The 21,452-nt window shown below is 40.8% G+C and overlaps 1 protein-coding gene across 1 annotated transcript in view; it reads right to left on the bottom strand.

Annotated features, from left to right (window-relative positions):
• Positions 1-8,810, bottom strand: part of HADH (hydroxyacyl-CoA dehydrogenase) — a 50,359-nt gene extending 41,549 nt beyond the window's left edge. Inside the window, exon 1 of the mRNA XM_060654476.3 lies at positions 8,551-8,810. Within this exon, the coding sequence (XP_060510459.1) occupies positions 8,551-8,682 (132 nt within the window). The 5' untranslated portion in view covers positions 8,683-8,810. The remainder of the gene's footprint in view (positions 1-8,550) is intronic.
• Positions 8,811-21,452: the final 12,642 nt, after the last annotated feature.

The raw sequence follows: 21,452 nt of genomic DNA, 5'->3' as shown, positions 1-21,452 counted from the left end.
ATTCCCATACCCCAAAAATAACTTCTCTTAGGCTTTTCTGATACCTTAGAACACATCTGCTAACAGATACACAAAATAAATCTAAAGCCCAAATGCTCACAGACAGAGTTCAAAGCCATGGTGGCTTGATACTGAGTGTAGTCCCCAGGGAAGGAGCCGCTCGGGGTGTGCACTGCCTCTATAATGGCTCGCTGCCCAAACAAACGTTGAACACTATTTTAGCTTTTCGCCTTTTTCCATAAAAGCAAAAATCCCCTTATGGATTTCTTTCAGTTACCAAAAACAGGTACTAATACAGATTTTTCATGAAAGCAAAGTAGCATAATGCAAACTCTTGGAAAGTGAGGGTTATCTACATTTAAAAGTGGCTAAAATGATAAATTTTATGTTATGTATATTTTGCCACAATTAAAAAAAAAAACCCTTTTATCTAATCCAACACAACACGCTAATTTTACTCAGAAAAGAAACAGAATTAAAACAGAAAAACTATTCACTTAAGATCATATACAGGCAGAAAGTATGGAAAGAGCCCAAGTGTCCAACGATGGATGAATGGATAAAGAAGATGTGGTATATATATATATAATGGGAGTATTCCTCGACAATCAAAAAGAATGAAATCTTGCCATTTGCAACTATGTGGATGGAACTGGAGGGTATTTTACGCTAAGTGAAATTAGAGAAAGACAAAAGTCATATGACTTCACTCATATGAGGACTTCTTTAAGAAACAAAACAGATGAACATAAGGGAAGGGAAACAAAAATAATATAAAAATAGGGAGGGGGGGCAAAACAGAAGAGACTCATAAATATGGAGAACAAACTGAGGGTTACTGGAGGGGTTGGAGGAAGGGAGATGGGCTAAACGGGTAAGGGGCATTAAGGAATCTACTCCTAAAATCATGTTTCACTATATGCTAACTAATTTGGATGTAAATTTTAAAAAATAAAAAATAAAATTAAAAAAAAAATCATACACACGCGGTAGTGTTCTATCTAAAATGTAATTCTGCAAAAGGTACTTCTGTCTATAATAATTACTCCATCAAACTCTTTGATGGCTCCCAGGCACCAAGGAATAAAACTTAAGTTCCTACATATAGCATGCAAAGCCTTCCAGGAGGGAGACTCGCCTCCTCTCCAGACACAATGCTCACTGAGGACTGACACTTCAACACCACCACAAGGCCTACAGCCTCCACATCTACTACTGTCTCACCTCCTGTCCTCGGCTCTGTCCATACCTTCTTCCCAGCTTCACCTCACCAAGCCCGAGTATCACACACACTAAGTACTGAGAATCACAGATACTAACTAAGATCACTTCCAGACCATACACCCCAATCTTCTTGGCCCTGGGCTAGGTGTCCCTCCTGTGTTCCTGTAATACCCCTGCACACCCTTACCCCTGTGCACCCCCCCCACCACCACTGTGTTATGACCATTTGTTTCAGTGCTGTCTTCCCTACTTCCCTACTGCAGGCTTCTGACAAAATGTCATCTGTCTCTGTCCACTATGCACCAGATCCCAGCACAGATCCCTGGCTGTGGGGCCCCCAGGAAATACTGACCAAACATATATGGCTGGTAGGAAAGCCAAGATGAGATTAGATCTCCTGAAGGTCCAGGGTTCTTTTCATCCATGTAGCTGAGGGCCCCCCTGCCCCGACAATGTGAAAAGAATTACATTACTGAGGGCTCAAAACCACACTCATTCTTCTTGAATTATGCAACAATACCACCCAAATTATCCCCAACTCTATGAGGAGACAGTAGTGGACAAATGGAACACAAAAAGAAGGTCTTTTTGCCTTCCTCCCATAGACATCTGTTACTTTTACAGTAACGTTCCTGGAACTTTAATTTCAGTGACCATAATTTAAATCAACCATTGAGAACTCTTATTCTATATTACAGTACCCACCTGCTGTAAGACCTTGAGGACAACATGTAATGGGGGAAAAAATTTGAAGGCTATGTCCTCAGCTCCATGACTTCCCTAGCCTTGGTGGAAGGCAGGCTTAGCCAGAGAGAAATATTTTTAGACAAGGGTGCTTCAGAGCTATAAAAATAGGCCAGGTGAATAGCACACTTGTCAAAGCCTCTGGAATACCCCAGCCACAGGGCCAAGTAAACATGCCAAGCAGGAGCACGCTGGATTTAAATATTTTTGCAGACATATCACCAGATTTGAAGCAGCTTCTCTGAAGCCTAACTTGAATGGTAAGTTTGTGAGAACTACGTCAACTGGTAGAGTGAGCTGCCCCATGAGCCCTACACTGCAGGAGGACTGTGTTTCATCAACATTACATTCTCTCACAAAACTATTCTGACTTCCTTCCAACTCCCAGAATAAGTGCACTGAGTTAGTGCTCATGATGCTGACTGTACCCCAGAAGCTGCTTTTCCTTTGCATCAGGGCCTGCCCTTGGGCTCATGATTTGATCCATGGAGGGAAAAAGTAATAAATCAGATGCATCTCGCAGAGCTGGCAATTCTGGGTTTATGATTATCTCCGACTGTGTAATACCTTGAACTCTGCCATCAACACAAATTGCCTTCACTAACTTCAACAATCAAAAAAAGGCATTCTATTGAGGCTTTCAACCACCACTGCCACCATAACCAGCTGGTTTGTTCTTAAAACAGTCTAATTCATTGGCTGGCTTCTTTTTATTGACTTAGACTTTTTTGCTTCAAAAAGTACTAAAAATCCAAAAAAATGTGTCTCCATTTTCAGATGAGAAATCTGTCAAATACAGACATTTTTTTTGAAAATTCAATAAGCATCTGGATTTGCTAATGCAGAGAAAATAACTCCTCTCCCAGGACTCTCTCCTCCAATCTCCCACCAATTCTGGGAAGGAGAAGGGATGAACAGACATGTCAATAGCATCAACCAACTCTTGGCTATATTTAAGTTTCCCTCCAGGATGCTGCCATGATGAACACTTTCTGAGTACAGGAGACAGTTACAAATCCAAAGTGCTCTCTAGGAAGATTAGAATGGCAATGTTTTCTAGAATGAGTAGGTTTTTGCTGAAAAGGACCAATTAAGAGGCTCCCACAATTCAGGTATAAATGCCTGGTCTAGGAATCACAAACGGGAGAGCAGGGGAAAGAATACTCCTCAGAGAGGAAAGCCTCAAAGCCTTTTGCAGCATAGAGACTCTCACCATGACCCCATCTTCAGATGTATGTGGCTGGAAGAACAACAGTGGTAATGACAGAGGGAGGAAAGTTGCAGGGAAAAGCTGGAGGGGGGAAAGGGAGGGTACATGATGAATAATTAAGTCTTGGCAAGTGAGTTTGAGTCTATTCTCTGCAGAAAGGTTGCATCAGAACACCCAGATAGAGATCATCAGTGAGTGATTCTCTGAGTCTAGAGCTAAGGAGAGATCAAGCTGACATCCATTGACTCCAGACACCCACAAAGGATCCCCTTGCCCATGCAGGCCACATTTCTCTCCACAAGACAGCAGAGTCCAGAGGTGCAGGCAGAACTGTGGTTATCTCGGCTTCAGGGATCAAACATCTTCAAAGACAGTTAAGAGAATCTAGATGTAAAGAAGTCATCACCAGATTGATCTGACAAATCTCCATGAAAGCAACTAACATTTCCTGAGCAGTTACCATTGAACTTGCTAGCAGGTCTCTTAAGCACTTTGCCCATTGAGCTCTCGCAGTGCTATGAGGCAAGTATCCTTGTTCACAGATAAGGAAACAGGCAGAGAGGGGTTAAGTGAGTCGCCCAAAGTTTCTACAGCACAGACAGGTAGGGCTGGCCACCAAGCCCCAGGGGGCACTTCATACTCTGCTCACTTTCAAGTGTCAGACTACCACTCATCAGAAACTACTGCATTGTTAGTATAACCCAGGGAGACAGGATAGAGAGCAGCAGTATTATCTCCCTGTGGTCCCAGGAGAGCTAGGCAGTGAGGGGTGTGCCCAAGGCAGATTTGGAAAAAAGACATAAGTGGGAGAAAAGAAAATTAGAAACTCAAGCAAGGGGGCTTAATCAGTGAGGCTATCTAGGAACATGACAAAGAAAATCCAAAACCTGACTGAGGTGCCATTTCTGCTCTACAATGTCCAAACATATTCTTTGACATTCTTTTTTGACTGTATGACCCACCTCTTCTACAGTATCTCCAGCCCCACCCCAAGTTCAATGACTAATACGCTGACAGGGGATGGTTTTGTTGTTCCAGTACATCATAAAGATCAGAGAAGAGCCCAGTAAAGAAGTGAGCAACACAGGAAGTGAGGGAAGAAATGATAAATGCATCCCAAACCCTTAAGGAGGGAGCTAACACCTGGAATAAAAACTTTCCTCCCTCCATAAAGTCCACTCTGAAAGACAGCTTACAACCAGGTGACTGTGCCAGTCTCCTGTGATCCTGAAGTTTTTCCCAGACCACCGCACTGTTTTCAAGCAAAGTTCAACAGAGACATACTCACTGTAACACAAAAAAAAATAAAGCTAAACAGTACAAAGCAATTATGACCACTCTTCTATTCAGCATCAGAAAATTCAGAATTGAGGGCAGAGAGAAGAGATGGATGAACAAATTTAGCGGCTAGGGAGGAAAAAGCTTTCAGGTCCACTTGAGTCCTTACCAAGCATCACATGGTAACAGTGATGTTGGGGAAACGTTCATCTGTAGCTTAGAATGTTCTCCCCCACCCTACGCCAACTTTTTTATAACAGTCTAAGAAGCCCTCCCAGAAAAAATGTGTACTTTTTGCTTTATAAGAGGAACAACAACAACAACAACAACAACAACAACAACAACAAAATAAGAAGAATCAGGCCCCAAACCTTTCCAAACTTTATCATTTCCTCAAAGAAGTATAGTGCACTAAAAGGAAGGTTGTACCGGGAGCCCTAAGGAATCCAGCTTCTGAAATGGCCATTTCCAGGGAGCCCACTGGCTTCCCTCCAGTAACTTAATGAAAGTTAGGAGCTCTCTGGGCTCCCCGGATAAAAAAAAAAGGCAATGAACGAAGCAAGGATTCATTCTATCAACTGAAGAAATGCACAGCTAGTAGTTTTCTTTCTTTTCTCCCCTCCTTTATAGAACAAAAAACAACTTGTCCCTCATTCAAGGGTCATTTAATGTTATAAGCTTCTTTGCTGGCCTAAGTATCCGGCTAAAGATAAATTAGTAATCAGACCATTTCAGAAGTCTGTAATGGACAAACACACAAAACAAGTTAACCTTACTAAATATTAACCTGCAGTCTAAGGGATTTTTTTTTTTTTTAATTTAGAACAAACAAAACATGACAGGTAAAGTAGATACTCTTGGAGAATACAAACGTACAAATGGCCTGTGCTCTGATCAACTGTAATGAAGCACAAACCTCACCTGTCTGAAACTGCTAAGTTGCCTGAGAAATGTGTCAGGCTCCCACAAAATCTATTTAATTTTTTTTTTATCCTACCCAGCATGAAGTAGAAGATGTGGCAAAATGATAAATTTTACAAAAAATTAAAACTGTAAATAGAACTACACCTTGAATAAAATTGTACTTCAGAAAGAGTTCAGGAGACTGAACACAAATGCATGGTTTAGATGCTAGTCTGGGTCGGTGTCTTCAAGGCTCCACTGAGGATTTACAGTGGGTGGGGAGAGGATACAAAGTGCCTTCTCTCTTTTCAGACGTCCACGAACCAACCAACCCCAGTATCAACTGGCATTTGTCTTCAAGATTAAGCAGGTCGGAACAGAATCATGACCAATATTCTCCATCTGAATATTACAGGCCTACCTCAGCAGCAACGATCAGAGTTGTGAGTGGGTATGTGGGGAGAAGGACAAATGGACAAGGATTACTGCAATGAAGATAAAATCGTAAAGGCAGCTAACATTTTGTGAGCCCCTATTAGGTGCCAGACACTGCTGACTGCTTGACATGTACTAATTCATTCAATCCTCTCCATACTCCTCCCAGGCTAGTACTAGTCCTAGTCCTACTTTAGAGATAAGTAAACTCAGGCTGGAAGTTAAGTAACTTTTCCACATTATCACACCCAGCATATAAATCATCCAATTCCTCATACTGAACTGGAGCCAATCTATATTCAAACACATCAAATTTTTCAGTGGCACTCAATAAGTAAAACATACTTACTCTATGCCAAAAAACATAGGTCAAAGAGCATAAAAAATGAGGTGATACTGCCTAGAACTCCATGCTACAGGGTAGAATGCAAAACCAGATGGGTGAAACCAACCAACTGGCTGACTGTGGACACAAAGATGTTCTGCGGGAAAGCATGGTTCCTTCCACAGGATTAGAGTTGTCACCTGAAGTGGCTGAGGCTCTTTTAAACCTTGTTAGGTAAGAATGGAACTACATTCCCTGTCAATGTTCACTACTTAGACTTCTGGTCTTTATCAACTTTTGGAATGACAATTTTGTTATGTTTCCAAACAGTGGGGCAAATAACTTTTTTCCCCCTTAACTTTGAAAAGGCACTCCTTGCACCAACCACTCAAGGCTTTGACCTGACCACATCAGTCATTTCTCCCCTCTCCTTTCTCAAGTGAATGCTCCATTACCATACCCATAATTCCAGGAGCCACCTCTGTGCCTTTTAATGCACATAACATGGTATCCAATAATGGAAGGAGCATTCAAAAACTGAGCAATTCAATTTTGTACAAAGGTTGAAGAGATGCTTTGTACATAGTTGCTAATCCTCTTCCACTTGCTGTCTTCGAGGTACTATCCAGAAGAGTTTGTGGACCCATGTCCAATATTGTTATTGGAGGCTTCAGGCCCTAATAACTTCTCACCAAGATGTTGTTTAAGTGTTTTTAAACCAAAACATTACTCTACATCTGCCCACAACAAACCTCACTCTCATAGCCTTGAGAGATTTAGGTGGAGCAGAGAGAATGTAAGTGTGCTCAAGCTAAACTCTCAGTATCATGCAGTATACAGCATGTGGAACTTTTAGGTTAAAGGGGCTTACTCCTCCTTACATGTAACACAGACTACACGAACACCATAACCTAGCAGCCAGGGCATCCACACAACAAAAAGGACAATGTATGTCCACAAAACATGGTCTCAGAAGAAAGAAGTGAGACTGTAAGAAGCCCGATGAATAAAAACATTAATAAAATACTAATTTTAGGAGGAAATGCAATCAATATGCTGCAAAAAATTTGCAGGGGAGAATTAAGATAGATAGTAATAATAAAATATTTAAAAAAAAAATCAAGCATGGGGTGCCTGAGTGGCTCAGTGGGTTAATCGTCTGACTTCGGCTCAACTCATGATCTCACAGTTCGTGGGTTTGAGCCCTGCATCGGGGTCTGTGCTGACAGCTTCTAGCCTGGGGCCTGCTTCGGATTCTCTGTGTCCCTCTCTCTCTCCCCTCCCCCGCTCATGCTCTGTCTCTCAAAAATAAACAAACATTAAAAAAAATAACAAATAAATAAATAAATACTTAAAAAAGCAAGCATGGAAGTGTGAACTAGGTTGCAAACAGACACTGAAAAAATTAAACTTTCATGACTAGCCACCGCACTGGAATACTCCCTTAAGAAAAATTTGATAACTACCTCCCCTTCAATAATACAAGTTGCAAAGGGCTGAAATGCTAAGAATAAATCAGCTAAGATAAGAAAATCACAGTTCTCCAATACGAGCTGGAATGTAACGGCTAAAAAATAAATAAAATGCAAGTATCACAGTATCCAGGTAATCAATTGCACAACTGACCCCGTATCACAGCTCAGCCGGAGGGGCAGAGTCCTGAAGATGGACAATGAGATTAGACACGCCTCCTGGGCCCTCAGCCACTCTCTCCCTCTCCCTCTCCCTCTCCCTCTCCCACTCTCCCTAGAGCCTAAACCGCGCAGTTCGCTGCTCAAAGTGTAATCGGTCAAAGTTGTCTCGCCAATGCGCCGCAGTTGGGAAAGTCCTAGGGCCTCACAAGCTCCAATTAGGTAACTTTACAAAGTGTTACCAAAATGCTTACTATTATTATTCTTTGTAACCCACAAGCAAAGGTAACACATGGCAGGGACAAGAGGAATCATTTAAAAGAACAGAAAACAGCTCTGACAAAGACTGCAGAATTATAGAAAACTGGTAAAATCAAAACTGATCGCAGTCCAGGTCTCTGGGAGCAAATCCAGTCTACACCGAACGGCGAGCACGCATGTTATTCCGCAAAATTGTGCACATATAAATAATACTATCTGCTCTGCATAGATCGCTTCCAAAGTGCTTGCAGAAACACTTTCCACAGAGTTTTCATCCGGCCCTGGGGCGGGGCGGTGCTGGAATTTAGGGACGAGGAAACTGAGACTCCGTCTGCAACTGGTTCTTTGGGGGAGTGGAGACTCAGGCCGAGACTCCAGATTTTCCAGCTACAAGCGTGAGGGGCGGGGTGGAATTTCCCCGATCTCCCGAGGACGCTGGCCTTTGGCGGAACACCCCACGCCGGGTCTCCGCGGGCCGGCGCCCGCAGGGAGCGTGCGCAGCAAATCGAGCGGGGTACGCTGCCCACCCGCCGGCTCACCTGGGCGATGCCGGCGCCCATTAGCCCACCTCCGATAACCGTCACATGCTTGATGATGATTTTCTTCGCCGAGGCTGAGGCAGTGGATGAGGAGGACACAGAGCGCACGAACTGCCGGGTTACGAAAGCCATGCTGCAGAGACGAAGGCAAAGGCGGCAACAGAGACTACACCCGCCGAAGTTTTCCGCCGCGCGAGGACTAGCAGCAAACTGACCTCTGAGGGGGGGGAACCGAGGCCCCCCTCCGCGCCGCGCGCCCTCGCGTTCAGTGACGTCATTGACGGCGAGGCGGAGACTCGAAACGCGCCCCGCCCATTGGCCCGGGCCCGGGTTCCAGGATTGAAAGTCCGAGAGCGGCTTCCGGGCCCACGTGGGCCGCGCCTACTAGCGAGGAAGGGGGCGTGGTCGCAGCTGGGCGAGCGCGGGAGGGGGCGGCTGGGCTCGCTGCGAGGGTGCGTGCGTGGACCCTGGGTCCTCCCTCCTTGCAGGCCTGTGCCTAGACACGAGCAACTCTTGAGATCAAGCATGCCGTTGCCGTGCTAAATCCTCGGCTTTGATGCTTGTGCGTATTTCGGCGCTGAATTCATACATGGTATTTGGCTGTGGTGATTATTTTAATGCGGTGGATATTGTTTCTGCTAAAATGGAAGGAAACAACCTGCTTACACCCAAAACAAATGTCACTAGACCCATGAGTTCCAAAGATCAGGCCCACGGGAAGGAAAGGGAGTTGACCTTTAGTTACCCATGTCAACATCAGACATCTGTCAATGCAGTGCAGGTGGGCGGTTTAAGGTCAAAAGCAACCGTTGTGAAGTAACTTATCACAATAGAAAGCATGGGAAAAGAATGTCTTTCCAAATAATGGAAGATCTGATACCAATTAGGCCAATCTTCTCAGTCATGTGAATAATTTCTAGTAAATGTGCTGCAATTTAATTTCTAGTTACTGTACTGTACTAGTGATATAGAATCTTTATTTTTAAATATGTAATAAGAACCCACAAACACACCAGACAAAAATCGTCCTTCCCTATCAGAAGTAACCCACATAATGAATGCTGTGTTCAGCATTCCTTTGCTTTGATCTCATTTTTATATCTAATTCTATAAAAATATGGGAGAAGTGGGGAGCCTGGGGGGCTCAGTCCATTAAGATTCTGACTTGGGCTCAGGTGGTGATCTCCTGGCTGGTGAGGTCCAGCCTGCATCAGGCCCTCTGCTGTCAGCACAGAGCCTGCTTTAGATCCTTTGCCTCCCCCCCCCCCCCCCTTTCTTTTTGTCCCTCTCCCAAGCTCTCGGGCTGTCTCTCTTTTAAATATAAATTAAAACATTTTAAAAATATTTTTAAAAATATGGAAGAAGTGCTATCGTTCAGGGCTCTGTTAGGCTTGGGACGTTACTAGGATCACTACTGATTGAGACAGTGTTACATCCAAAAAACCAAAGTCCATTGAGAGCTAGAATGTAGCAAATGCAAAAGCATATGAGACTAGAAATGGAAAAAGTTACACAGAGAAACCTAGTAACTTGAAGAACAAGTCAATTTATGAAGAAGAGAGAATTCTAGGTAGAGGAAGCAGCACATGCAAAGGCAGAAACAAAATATCTCCGGGGGAAAATAGAGAGGAATTAGGTGTGGTTAGCAGTGAAGCTGGGATGGTAGAATAGAAGGATACATGGATGATTCTTCAGGTGGATTTTAACTTTCTGTTCTCATTTGTAAGTTGTGTTTAAGACAAAGTCAAACATTTTAATTAGTGTTGTCACAACAAACACTTTTTTTTTTTAATTTTTTTTTAATGTTTATTTATTTTTGAGACAGAGAGAGACAGAGCATGAACGGGGGAGGGTCAGAGAGAGGGAGACACAGAATCTGAAACAGGCTCCAGGCTCTGAGCTGTCAGCAGAGCCCGATGCGGGGCTCGAACTCACGGACCCCGAGATCATGACCTGAGCCGAAGTCGGACGCTTAACCGACTGAGCCAGCCAGGCGCCCCTAACAAACACTTCTTAATTAAAATGTGTGTAATGTAAAACAGTGCCTCAGAATGCTACATTTTCAGATCTGTGATTTGTTTTCCTCTGGGAAGAAAGAATAACCACTGCCATGTTTTTAGTGACTCTCAAATCTGAGGCTGTATTATTTAAGAGTGTGATGTAAAACAAAGGAGCACAGCAGTGAGAGTTAGTCCTGGCTCTGTCACTCCTGTATGGTATGACTGCAGCAATTGCTCTTACTGGGCTCCAGTGTCCTTGTCAATCAAAAGAAATGGTTGTATACCTTTCCAGCTGTTCCATACGAAGAGTCTTCCCCCAGTTTACAGTCTTCTGAAGCTGGAGGTCCACCCTACCCTGCCTACTCCAGCCCAGTCCTGATCAAATGACACTTACAATAGAATCATTCTTTTATTAAGACTGCAAGTCTTTTCCCAAGGGTGGCCTTGGCCTTTCAGGCATCCAGTAATGGTTTCTGTGGTCCCTGACTGGCACCTTCATCCTGTTCCTGGGGTCGTGCTTCATTTCCCTCTGCAAAGAGAGGGGGGTACTGGGAAGCATGACCCTGGTCACTGAACCGATTCAGAGACAGCAAAGGGAAAGGTTGGCACAGAGAGTGGAGTAAGTGATGACTGCTTTTATTTTTGTCTCATAAATGGATAATTGTAATACTTAAAAAAATACATTTCAAAGAAGCATTATTTGAAAGTATGCATGGTGGGGGGCCCTAAGAGTGGCACAATCAGGGAGTACAGTAGGTCCTTTGCCTCCAACAAGGCAGCAATCGACAAAAAATGTGAAAGCCTTCCCAGCTATCCTGCTTTATGAAACAGGCAGGCAGAGAGCTGAGCTGACACTTAAGTCTTCCCATTGTCATGTGATAGACACATTGCCCCAAGGACAGTGTGTTAATAATCAGGAGCATTAATGGAGACAAGTTTCATTGAGTAAATTAGACTTTTCCTTATAATTGTGTGAAATTAATGATTTCTGGCTTACTGGTGAAAGAGTGAAAAAGTAATGCTGCCTCTCCTGTTTTGAGCAGTTTTTAGGTCTCGTGTGGTAGAAAACCAGAACCTGTGCCTGCTTAGGGTGGCACAAGAGCAAAGCCGAGAAAGTTCAGCTAGAAGTTTGCTGACTGCGAAATTAATGAGGGTTGACAGTGTCACACATGTCAGCATGGTTTTCGAGGAAATAATCATAAGATTTGCATAAGCAAGACATGGCTAGTTTGAGACGGGCACAGTTATTTGTATACCCTACTGAAAGATGCTCTCAGAATGATTTATAAAACACACAAGGCAAATCTCTAATAACATTGAACAATTTTACAAATACTTTCATCATCTTGAGATTTTAGGGAAGAAAAAAAGCATCATGGCTGACTTTAAATACGTGCCTTGGCTTTTACCATGCTGGCAGTCCAACATCCCAACACAGCTAACGGCTCTCTCTCTCTATTTCCCCTCTACTTGGAAAATTCATCAAATCCTCATGACACTTTTGGTAGGTACTAAGGGTACCCTGCTTTTATAGATTAAGAAACAGAGGTACAGAGAGGTTTAGTAACGTAGTCAAAGTCACACAGCTAATGACTGGCACAGGAAGAATTCAAACCCATTGCAGTGTGTTTCAGGGCTCGTGTTCTTGACCACTGTTTGGCCTCTCTTTGTAACAACCCTAAGACTATCACTGCTATCCTCCTCTAAGGGTGAAGAAACCAATGTTCTGAATGGTCAAATCGTTTATTAAACGTAATTTACCTAATAACTGGCCAGGCTCAGATTTGAATCCACTCTGACCTCAAGTCCCTTTTCATAACTCCATCCTTCTTAGTGTCCCTGGTGCTAGATCACTTTACTCCCCTCGTTTTAAAAAACTTTATTCACAGGATAAAGACTAAACTTCTAAGTCCTTGCCTCAACATTCTAAATTCATCTATTTCCTTCTATTCTTTCACAAGTACCTTAAATTCTAGCCATAAAAACCAAAGTTGCTTTTCTTAATTTTTTTTTTTTTAAGTAGGCTCTATGCCCAGCATGCAGCCCAATGTTCACGATCCTGAGATCAAGACCTAAGCTAAGATCAAAAGTCTGATGCTTAACTGACTGAGCCACCCAGGTGCCCCTGCTTTTTCTAACTTCTTACTTATTTTTCATAAAGACCCCAAATGCTAGCTTATTTATAAATGAGTTCAAGGCTAAAATACATTTTTAACTAACTACAATTCTCAGAGATTTTCAGTCAGATATTTAGAGTTAAGGCTGACAGTGACTTCTGGCTTATTTTTAAAAGTAAAATGATTGGGAGTGCCTGGGTGGCTCAGTCGGTTAACTTTGGCTCGGCTCATGATCTCCCAGTTCGTGGGTTTGAGCCCCACATCAGGCTCTGTGCTGACAGTGTGGAGTTTGCTTGGGATTCTCCTTCTCTGTGCCCCTCCCCTGCTTGCTCTCTCTCTCTCTCTCTCTCTCAAATAAATAAGTAAACTTTTAAAAAAGTAAAATGATTGATTTTAGAAATAATAAGCAATTTCTTGGGGTGCCTGGGTGGCTCAGTCGGTTGAGCATCCCACTTGGGCTCAGGTCATGATCTCACGGTTCATGAGTTTGAGACCCCCGTTAGGCTCTATGCTGACAGTGTGGAGCCTGCTTCAGATTCTCTCTCTTCCTCTCTCTCCCTATCCTTCCCCTGCTCTCTATCTCTCAAAATAAATAAACTTAAGAAAAAAAAAAAGAATAACCAAAGCATAGGGTTCTTTGGAGTGAATAAAGTTGAGATTGGAAGGTGGCAGGGACCAGATCAGGGTGGACCTTTTTATGGGAGTCATGGTCACAATTATATTTAAATTTTTTCCATTTTTATTTAGAAATAATTGCAAACTCAGAAAAATTGCAAGAATAAGAATAATGCAAAGAAACCCATATACCTCTTACCCATGTTTACCTATTGTTAATACTTTATATATTTGCTTTATCATTTTTATCTTATCTATTATCTATTTCTACCTATCTATATATCTATATCTATCCATAATATTTAAGATATGTATAACACATATAAATTTATATATATGTATATATATATGTATATGTATATATACATATATATATATATATATTATCTGAGCCATTTGTGGGTAAGTTACACACATCATTGTTCTTCATCTAGTATTTCAACGTATATTTCTTAAGAGTTGGGCAATTCTCTCACATAACCATAGTACAGTTATCAACATTAGTAAATTTAATAAATTTAATATTAGTAAATTTAAATGTTACAACATTTCTATCTAATTGATCACCTGTATTCCAGTTTAGTTAATTGATCCAATAATATCACTCATATATTTTTTTTTCCTTCTAGTACTGAATCCAATCTAGGGTCAGGTTTAGCATTTAGTTGCCATATCTCTGTCTATATCTCTATCTCTCTTTTTTTTATTTAAAAATTTTTAAATGTTTATTTTTTTTTGAGAGAGAGAGAGAGAGAGACAGAGCATGAGCAGAGGAGAGTCAGAGGGAGAGGGAGACACAAAATCCAAAGCAAACTCCAGGCTCCCAGCTGTCAGCACAGAGCCCAATGTGGAGCTCGAAATCACAAACCATGAGATTATGACCTGAGCCAAAGTCGGACACCTAACCGACTGAGCCACCCAGGTGCCCCAATCTCTCTTTTTAAATAAGAGATTTATTGAGGTTTTAGTTAATTTAGTTTTTATTTCTATGTTTAGGCACTGGCTTTGCCATGAACATTGTGTTTGTGTACAAGGAAACTATATAAGGACTTAAATATCCTTTGAAAAGATCTTTCAAACACTATACTAATTGACAACTTACCTCAAGCCTTTGCGTATCAGGTGGGGAGAAGGTTGCTAAACAAACTGAGACTGGAAAAAATACGGAAAAATGTTACTAAACAGAACATGACGGGAGAAGAACAGAATTTAGAATTCGAAATGCCAAATTGGTATATTCCTTGTGTAAAACTTCCTTTTAAATAAAACACACACAGTAACTAAAGAAAAGTCTGAGTAGTAAGACTGAATAAGAAGAAACTATAAGAAATACAACATTCAATAACATTCTTACAGTTGTTACACTTATAATTTAATCATAAAAATGAGAATTACAAATAGTGTAACCATGTCCTTCTACTCTTTGACATTCTGAAATTTCCTAGATTATTATATGAATATATTTGTACTGTTTGTCAATTTTTCTTTGAAATATAACTACAACTAGATTTGAGCCATCAAGGTAAAATTTGCATTTGAATATGTTCACATGATATGTCTGAGATTTGCTTCCCAATAAGTCACTGTAGAATGGGGATGGTGGAATGTGGATTGGGTATAGATGAAACAAGATTTGTGCTTAACTTCTGTATGTATGGTCCATAGTAAATGTCCATAATAAAAAATAAAAGGAAGAAAAGAGGAAAAACTACATATAGTATTGAAGCGTGTTCAGCTTAGGAGACTGCTTTTATTTGCTTGCACTTTTGAGATCTGTTTTTAAAATTTTCATCTTGGTTCCTAGATAAAGCCATTTCAATTATCCTTTATCTCAAACACAATGTTTGGCCTAAATGTTAAAAATATTTTATCCTAGGGGCGCCTGGGTGGCTCAGTTGGTCAGGCAACTGACTTCGGCTCAGGTCATGATCTCATGGTTCATGGGCTTGAGCCCCACATCAGGCTCTGTGCTGACAGCTCCCAGCCTGGAGCCTGCTTCAGAATCTGTGACTCCCCCCCTCTCTCTCTCTGTCCCCTTCCCAACTCATGCTCTGTCTCTGTCTCTCAAAAAATAAATAAACATTAAAAAAAATTTTTTTTTAAATATTTTATCCTAGGGGCCACTGGGTGGCTCAGTTGGTTGAGCATCCAACTTCGGTTCAGGTCATGATCCCACAGCTTGTGGGTTCAAGCCCCACATCAGGCTCTATGCTGTCAGCTCAAGGCCTGGAGCCTGGTTCAGACTCTGTGTCCTCCTCTCTCTCTGCCCCTCCCCTGATCATGCTCTGTCTCTCTCTCAAAAATAAATAAATATGAATTTTAAAAATATTTTATCCTAGAGATTATTTATTATTAAAAAAACATTGTTTACATCTTTGTTTTTAGACTTCTAGTCAATGAAATACCATTGACTCAATTTCTTAAGTTCTTATCATATTTCAGGTTATGCTAGTTGTTGGGAAAAAGACTTATTTTATATTATCACACATTTCAAGTGTGCAAATCAGTGATTTTTACCAACCATCACTATAAATCAGTTTTAAAACATTTCTATCCTCCCAGTAAGATCCCTCTACTGGTGAGATTCTGATTTAACTGGTTTGAGGTGGAGCCTTGGCATCATCATTTTTATCAAACTCCCCAGATGAGTCTCGAATGATGCTAGAGTTAAGCATCACAGATCTAGCTGAACTCTATTCTGTGACAGCAGGAAAAATCAAGGCCCAGAGGGGTTAAGTGGTTAGCAAAAGTTACACAGAGAAGGTAATTATAGAACCAAGGCTTCAATCCAGGCACTGTTTTCCAGTTCAGTCCTCTTTCTACTGCCTGCTTTTATTCCTGGATATGCCCACAGTAGATGAATAGCAGAAAAGCAGGGAGGAGAAAGATGCCCAGAAATGTCACAACTCCCTCCTGGGGGGTGGGGAGGATATTAGGTTAATAGTTCCTGGGCACAGCCAAGATTCTCAATGTGGGAGGCCATAACGGTAGAATAGCAAAGCTGTGCAAAGTCCTGAGAGATCCTCTCTCTCTCTCCAAATCTTTGACAAATGAAGAAACTGAGGCCCAGAGGGGTCATGTGGTCAGCTACTGCAGGGACACTTGGGTCTGAAGTGTGCCATGCCCCTGGTCCTGTCCTCATTACCCCGCTGTGTTTGGCTTTCTACCCAGGTACACTCACCTGAGGCAACAACTCTCACCAGCTTGAGCCCTGGTCCTTTAGAAGTTTTTGTCTACAACTTACCCCTACATCCATCATCAGAAGATTCCTGAAAGAAGCAGGGCCTTATTGTTTTCTATGCAATTACGTGTCTTATTAACAGAGCAGAAAGAACTTACCACTCACATGACTAAATGGTATTAAGCTAATCTCAGGCCCCCAGAGAAATTATCTTTAATTTCCAATGTAACTCTTGCCTTTAAGATGTTTAATGGGAAGATCTTTATTTCCCCACAATGGGGCAGCAAAGAGCTTTTTCAATACACAGTTAATAGACTGTTAAAAATCTGATAGTGGTAGTACTTTTTATTTTTAAAGAAAATTCCTTAAGCTCTTTCTTTTTTTTTTTTTTTTCTTAAGTGTACAAGCATAGCTTTCACGTAGGCAAAGTTCTTCTTAAAGTTTTTCACAGAGGTTGGCATATACTAGCCACTGAACATATTTCTTAAACGAATAAGCAATTGGCTTCAAATAGATGAATATTTAAAACAATGCCATTTGACTTAGGGACTTGAAATAATAAGAAATAGGAACCCTGCCTTTGATGTTTTAGGTAGGTTCTTAAAGTTTGGCATCTTGCTATCAATTTTTCTTGACCGAATGGTGGGATCAGACCAGGTATCTGAATCCAAGAATGCGTGGGCTGGTCATCTCATTACTGATCCTTACATCTCCTCATCTATTAGAAGACCAAATTAAATCATCTCTAAATTTCCTTTTAGCTTTAAAATTCTATAGTATAAAAATCCTAGCCTCGCATCATTTTAGACTAACAAAGTTTCCATTAACAATGCTTAGTATGCTTTATCAAGAACTATAAAAGCTTTCATTTTACAGATGAGTATTAAAGTATCTTGAACCAAACAGGCTCTATGCTCTAAGAAATCATAATCATACTCAATTGATTACAGGTGAGCAATTCATAATATGGTGGATATTATTTATTCATTTAGTTTTAAAGGAAAAGATGTTCATTACAGAAAAGTTGAGAAACATAGACAAGAGCAAAACAAAAATTAACCATAGTTTTACTATCCACATTTCTGTCAGTCTATAATTTTAGAAGGACGTATCATAATGTGTTTAGATTTATGTCTTCCTTTCAAAATTCCTTAAAAAAATTTTTTAGTGTTTATTTATTTTTGAGAGAGAGAGAGAGAAAGAGCATGAGTGGGGAAGGGGCGGAGAGAGAGGGAGACACAGAATCCGAAGCAGGCTCCAGGCTCCAAGCTGTCAGCACAGAGCCCGATGTGGGGCTCGAACTCACGGACCATGAGATCATGACCTGAGCCAAAGTCGAACGCTTAACCAACTGAGCCAACCAGGAGCTGCTTAAAATTCCTTTAAAAATTATAATGCAATATTTTGAGCACTTTTGATGCCATTAAATGTTATTAACAGTTGTTAGATAATACTCTATTATTCCACCCTTGTCCCCATTCCAATTATTCTCCCCCCACCCCCATTCTGATTTTTCTTAACACAGTAGCCAGAGAGAATCCAATTGTAAGTCATGTCATGTCCCTTCTCTATTCAAAACCCTCCATGGCTCCCATCTCACTCAGATTGAGCCACTATCTATATCATCTGCCCTCTCCTGCAACTTTATCATCTCCTCTCCTACTACCATTTTCCTTGTTCACTCTGCTCCAGATGTTCTGTTCCTTGAACATTTCAGACACATGCCTGCAGTAAGGCCTGCAGACTTGCTGCTCCTTCTGCCTCCATGCTCCCCAGGGTTCACTCTTTGCTTCCCCTGGGTCTTCACTCAAATATCAGCTTCCCAGTGAGGTTTTCTCTGATCTCTTTACCTGAAAGTGCAATCTCTCCCTGGCATTTTGCATCCCTTCCCTGATTTTATTTTTATCTTTAACATTTATGACTAATATGCTACACATTTTATCTTATTTGCTGTCATTTTTTTCTCTTCTGGAAATTAAGCTCATTAATGTCAAAGACCTTTGTTTTGGTTGCTTCTATGCCCCAATATGTAGAACATTTCTCATAATTATCTTATGCATGCATGAATGTGGCTATTACATTGCCCATAGTGTTGAGCATTTGGAATGCTTTGCTTTTCTTTCCTTTTATCTTTGGTTATCAAATATATCACTGCAATGAATAACGAATAACTTATCCAAAACTATTTTGATCTCTCATCATTAGCCATAGTTATATCTTAGGAGTAGAATTTATTGAGCCAAAGGGGATAAATATTTACTTAAAAAAACTTCTGGGAGGAATGCATTTTGATTGACAGATTTGACAGAAGAGTTGCAAAGAGGGTGCAAACAGTTCGTGTATTCCCTTCCCCCAGCTTCCCCTAATTTTGACATTCTACATAACCACGGTACACTTGTCAAAAATGAAGACACTGAAGGCAATGCTATTAACTAAACTCCAGACTTCATTGGGTTTTGCAGGTTTGTCTGTTAACGTGGTACTCTTTTCCAAAATCCAATGTAGGATACCACTCTGCATTTAGGAACAAATACTTTAAAAACCTTCATGCATATTCTTAAATTTTCCTCCAGAAATGTAGCTCCAGTCTATATGGCCAACAGCAGTGTGTGAATGCTTCTCCCTTATCAATATTTGGTATTTTTCTCTTTAAAAATATCTTTTAAATTTGATGGGCAAAAATTGGTATCTGTTTTAGTCGCATTTTTGATGAATTTTAACATTTATTCATGTATTGGCCATTTGTATTTTCAAAATTTTGTGTATCTTTTACTTATTTTTATTTTATTTACTTTGTCAGTGGGCTCCATATTCAACATGGGGTTGAACTCTCTCGAGGGTCACATGCTCTACCCACTGAGCCCCCACCTATCTTTAAAACTGGGCTTTCTACTCACTGAATCATAAGCACTCTATTAAGAATATTAAATTTTTTTCAAGGCTGATATAATTATTTTTCATGATTTGCCAACTGTCATTTTGGAACACAGAAGTTCTCTGTTTTTATGTCATCAAATCTACTGTGCTTTTATTTTTGTGATTGAATCTGTTACTCTTTTACACTTAGAAAATTAGCTCCCATTCCCATATCAAAAGTTTCATAGATACATACAATATTATTTCTATTTTTTAGACCTAACTCTTGGGATTTGGGTATATGAGAAGAGGGAAAATGTGTTATTTTGATTTTCTAAATAATTAACCATTGGCCTAGCACTTGTTTTATGACCTTATTTCCTGTTCCTTTATGGTGTAATGCCACTTTTATACTAGAGGATATGGGTTTGCTATCTCTATTTTGTTTCATTGATTTATCTGAATATTCTGGTATCAGTACAAAACTGTTTAGTGATTATATTTTAGAGCTTTTTTTTTTTTTTTTTTTTTTTTGGACTACAGTGTGTGTGCACACATGTGGGGGAGGGGTAAAGGGAGAGGGAGAGAGAGAATTTTAAGCAGGCTTCATGCCCAGCATGGAGCCTGCTGCAGGGCTGGGCCTCAGGACCATGAGCTCATGGCCTTAGCCAAAATCAAGATTGAATGCTTAACTGAGCTACCCAGGCACACCTCATTCTTTTAAAATATAGTATTGACCCAGAAATATATCCTCCTATATATGGTCAAATGATTTTTGACAAGGGTACCAAAACCATTCAACAGGGAAAAGACAGTCTTTTCAACAAATGGCACTGGGGAAACAGTAGACACGTGCAAAAGAATGAGGTTAGATCTTACCTTACACCACGTACAAAAATCAGCTCAAAATGGATGAAAGACCTAAGCACAAAAGATGAAACCCTAAAATTTTTAGAAGATGGGGAAAGTCTTCATGACATTGGATTTGGCAAGGATTTCTTGATGGGACATCAAAGGCACAGGCAATGAAAGAAAAAATAGACCAATTGGACTTCATCCAAATTAAAAACTTGCACATCAGATTGTAGAAGGGGAAGGGGAACAGATTGTAGAAGCTGAGGGTTTAAATAAACAGAATAACCATAGATAGTAGGGAGGGCTGTGGAGGGAATGAACTGGGTGATGAGATTAGGGAGCGGCCATGTAGGCAGCTATAATAAAAATACCAGACTGGCTGTCCTATGAACAACAGAAGTATATTTCTTACATTTCTAGAGGTTGGAAGATTCAGGATCTGTTGAGAGCGCACTTCCCAGCTCACAGATGGCTGTCTTCACATTGCATTCTCACGTGGTGGCAGGGCAAGGGAGCTCTCTGGACCCTGTTTCATAAAGACACTAATCCCATTCATGAGGGCTCTACCATCGGGACCTAGTCACCTCCTAAACGTCCCACTCCAAACACCACTGCATTGGTGATGATATATGAATTTAGGGGCACACACACATTTAGTCTATAGCAGGGAGTTTTTCAGAAGGGCCACTTTAGGTCACTCTGAGCTGTGACAGTAGGAGGGAGAATGGGCCATGGAAGAAACTGGCAGGGGGCTCATCTGTAGGCAAAATTCATAGGTTGCGGTATTAAAAGAAACTCTTCCCTCAGAGCTGATAAGTGGAAGAGAGACAAGCACTCAACACTTTGCCACAAGGGGCTTGTGTAGATAGATCCATTCTCCCGCAAATAATGCCGGATTTGGGTGTGAGAAATCAGAGACATGAGCTGTGATACCGCCCTGAGAGTTACTGTGCTTTGAGCAGTCTCCAACCATGCTTCTGTGTAGCCATCCCTCTCTCTCTCTTTGGAAGTCTGCTGCCTCTTGCGTTTCCTAACCTGACATCTGGTTTAAAAAAATTTTTGTTTAGCAGTTAAAACAAGAAGAAGAAAAAAAAAAACCCAGACATGATACTAATTTTAATTGCCATTAATTTCCATTAAAATTGAAAGTTTAATAAGAGCACCAAAAATTATGCTAAAAAAGAGGACTAAAAATTAGATATTAAGAAGATATATAAAACAAAATACCATTATTTTTACATTTCAAATAAATCATAAAGTACAAAATCATAAAATGTC

The sequence above is a fragment of the Panthera onca genome, chromosome B1 (genome assembly GCF_046562875.1).
Source record: "Panthera onca isolate mPanOnc1 chromosome B1, mPanOnc1 haplotype 2, whole genome shotgun sequence".
NCBI lineage: Eukaryota > Metazoa > Chordata > Mammalia > Carnivora > Felidae > Panthera > Panthera onca.
Note: the sequence above shows the minus strand (reverse complement) of the source record. Positions and strands in the feature narration are given on the sequence as shown.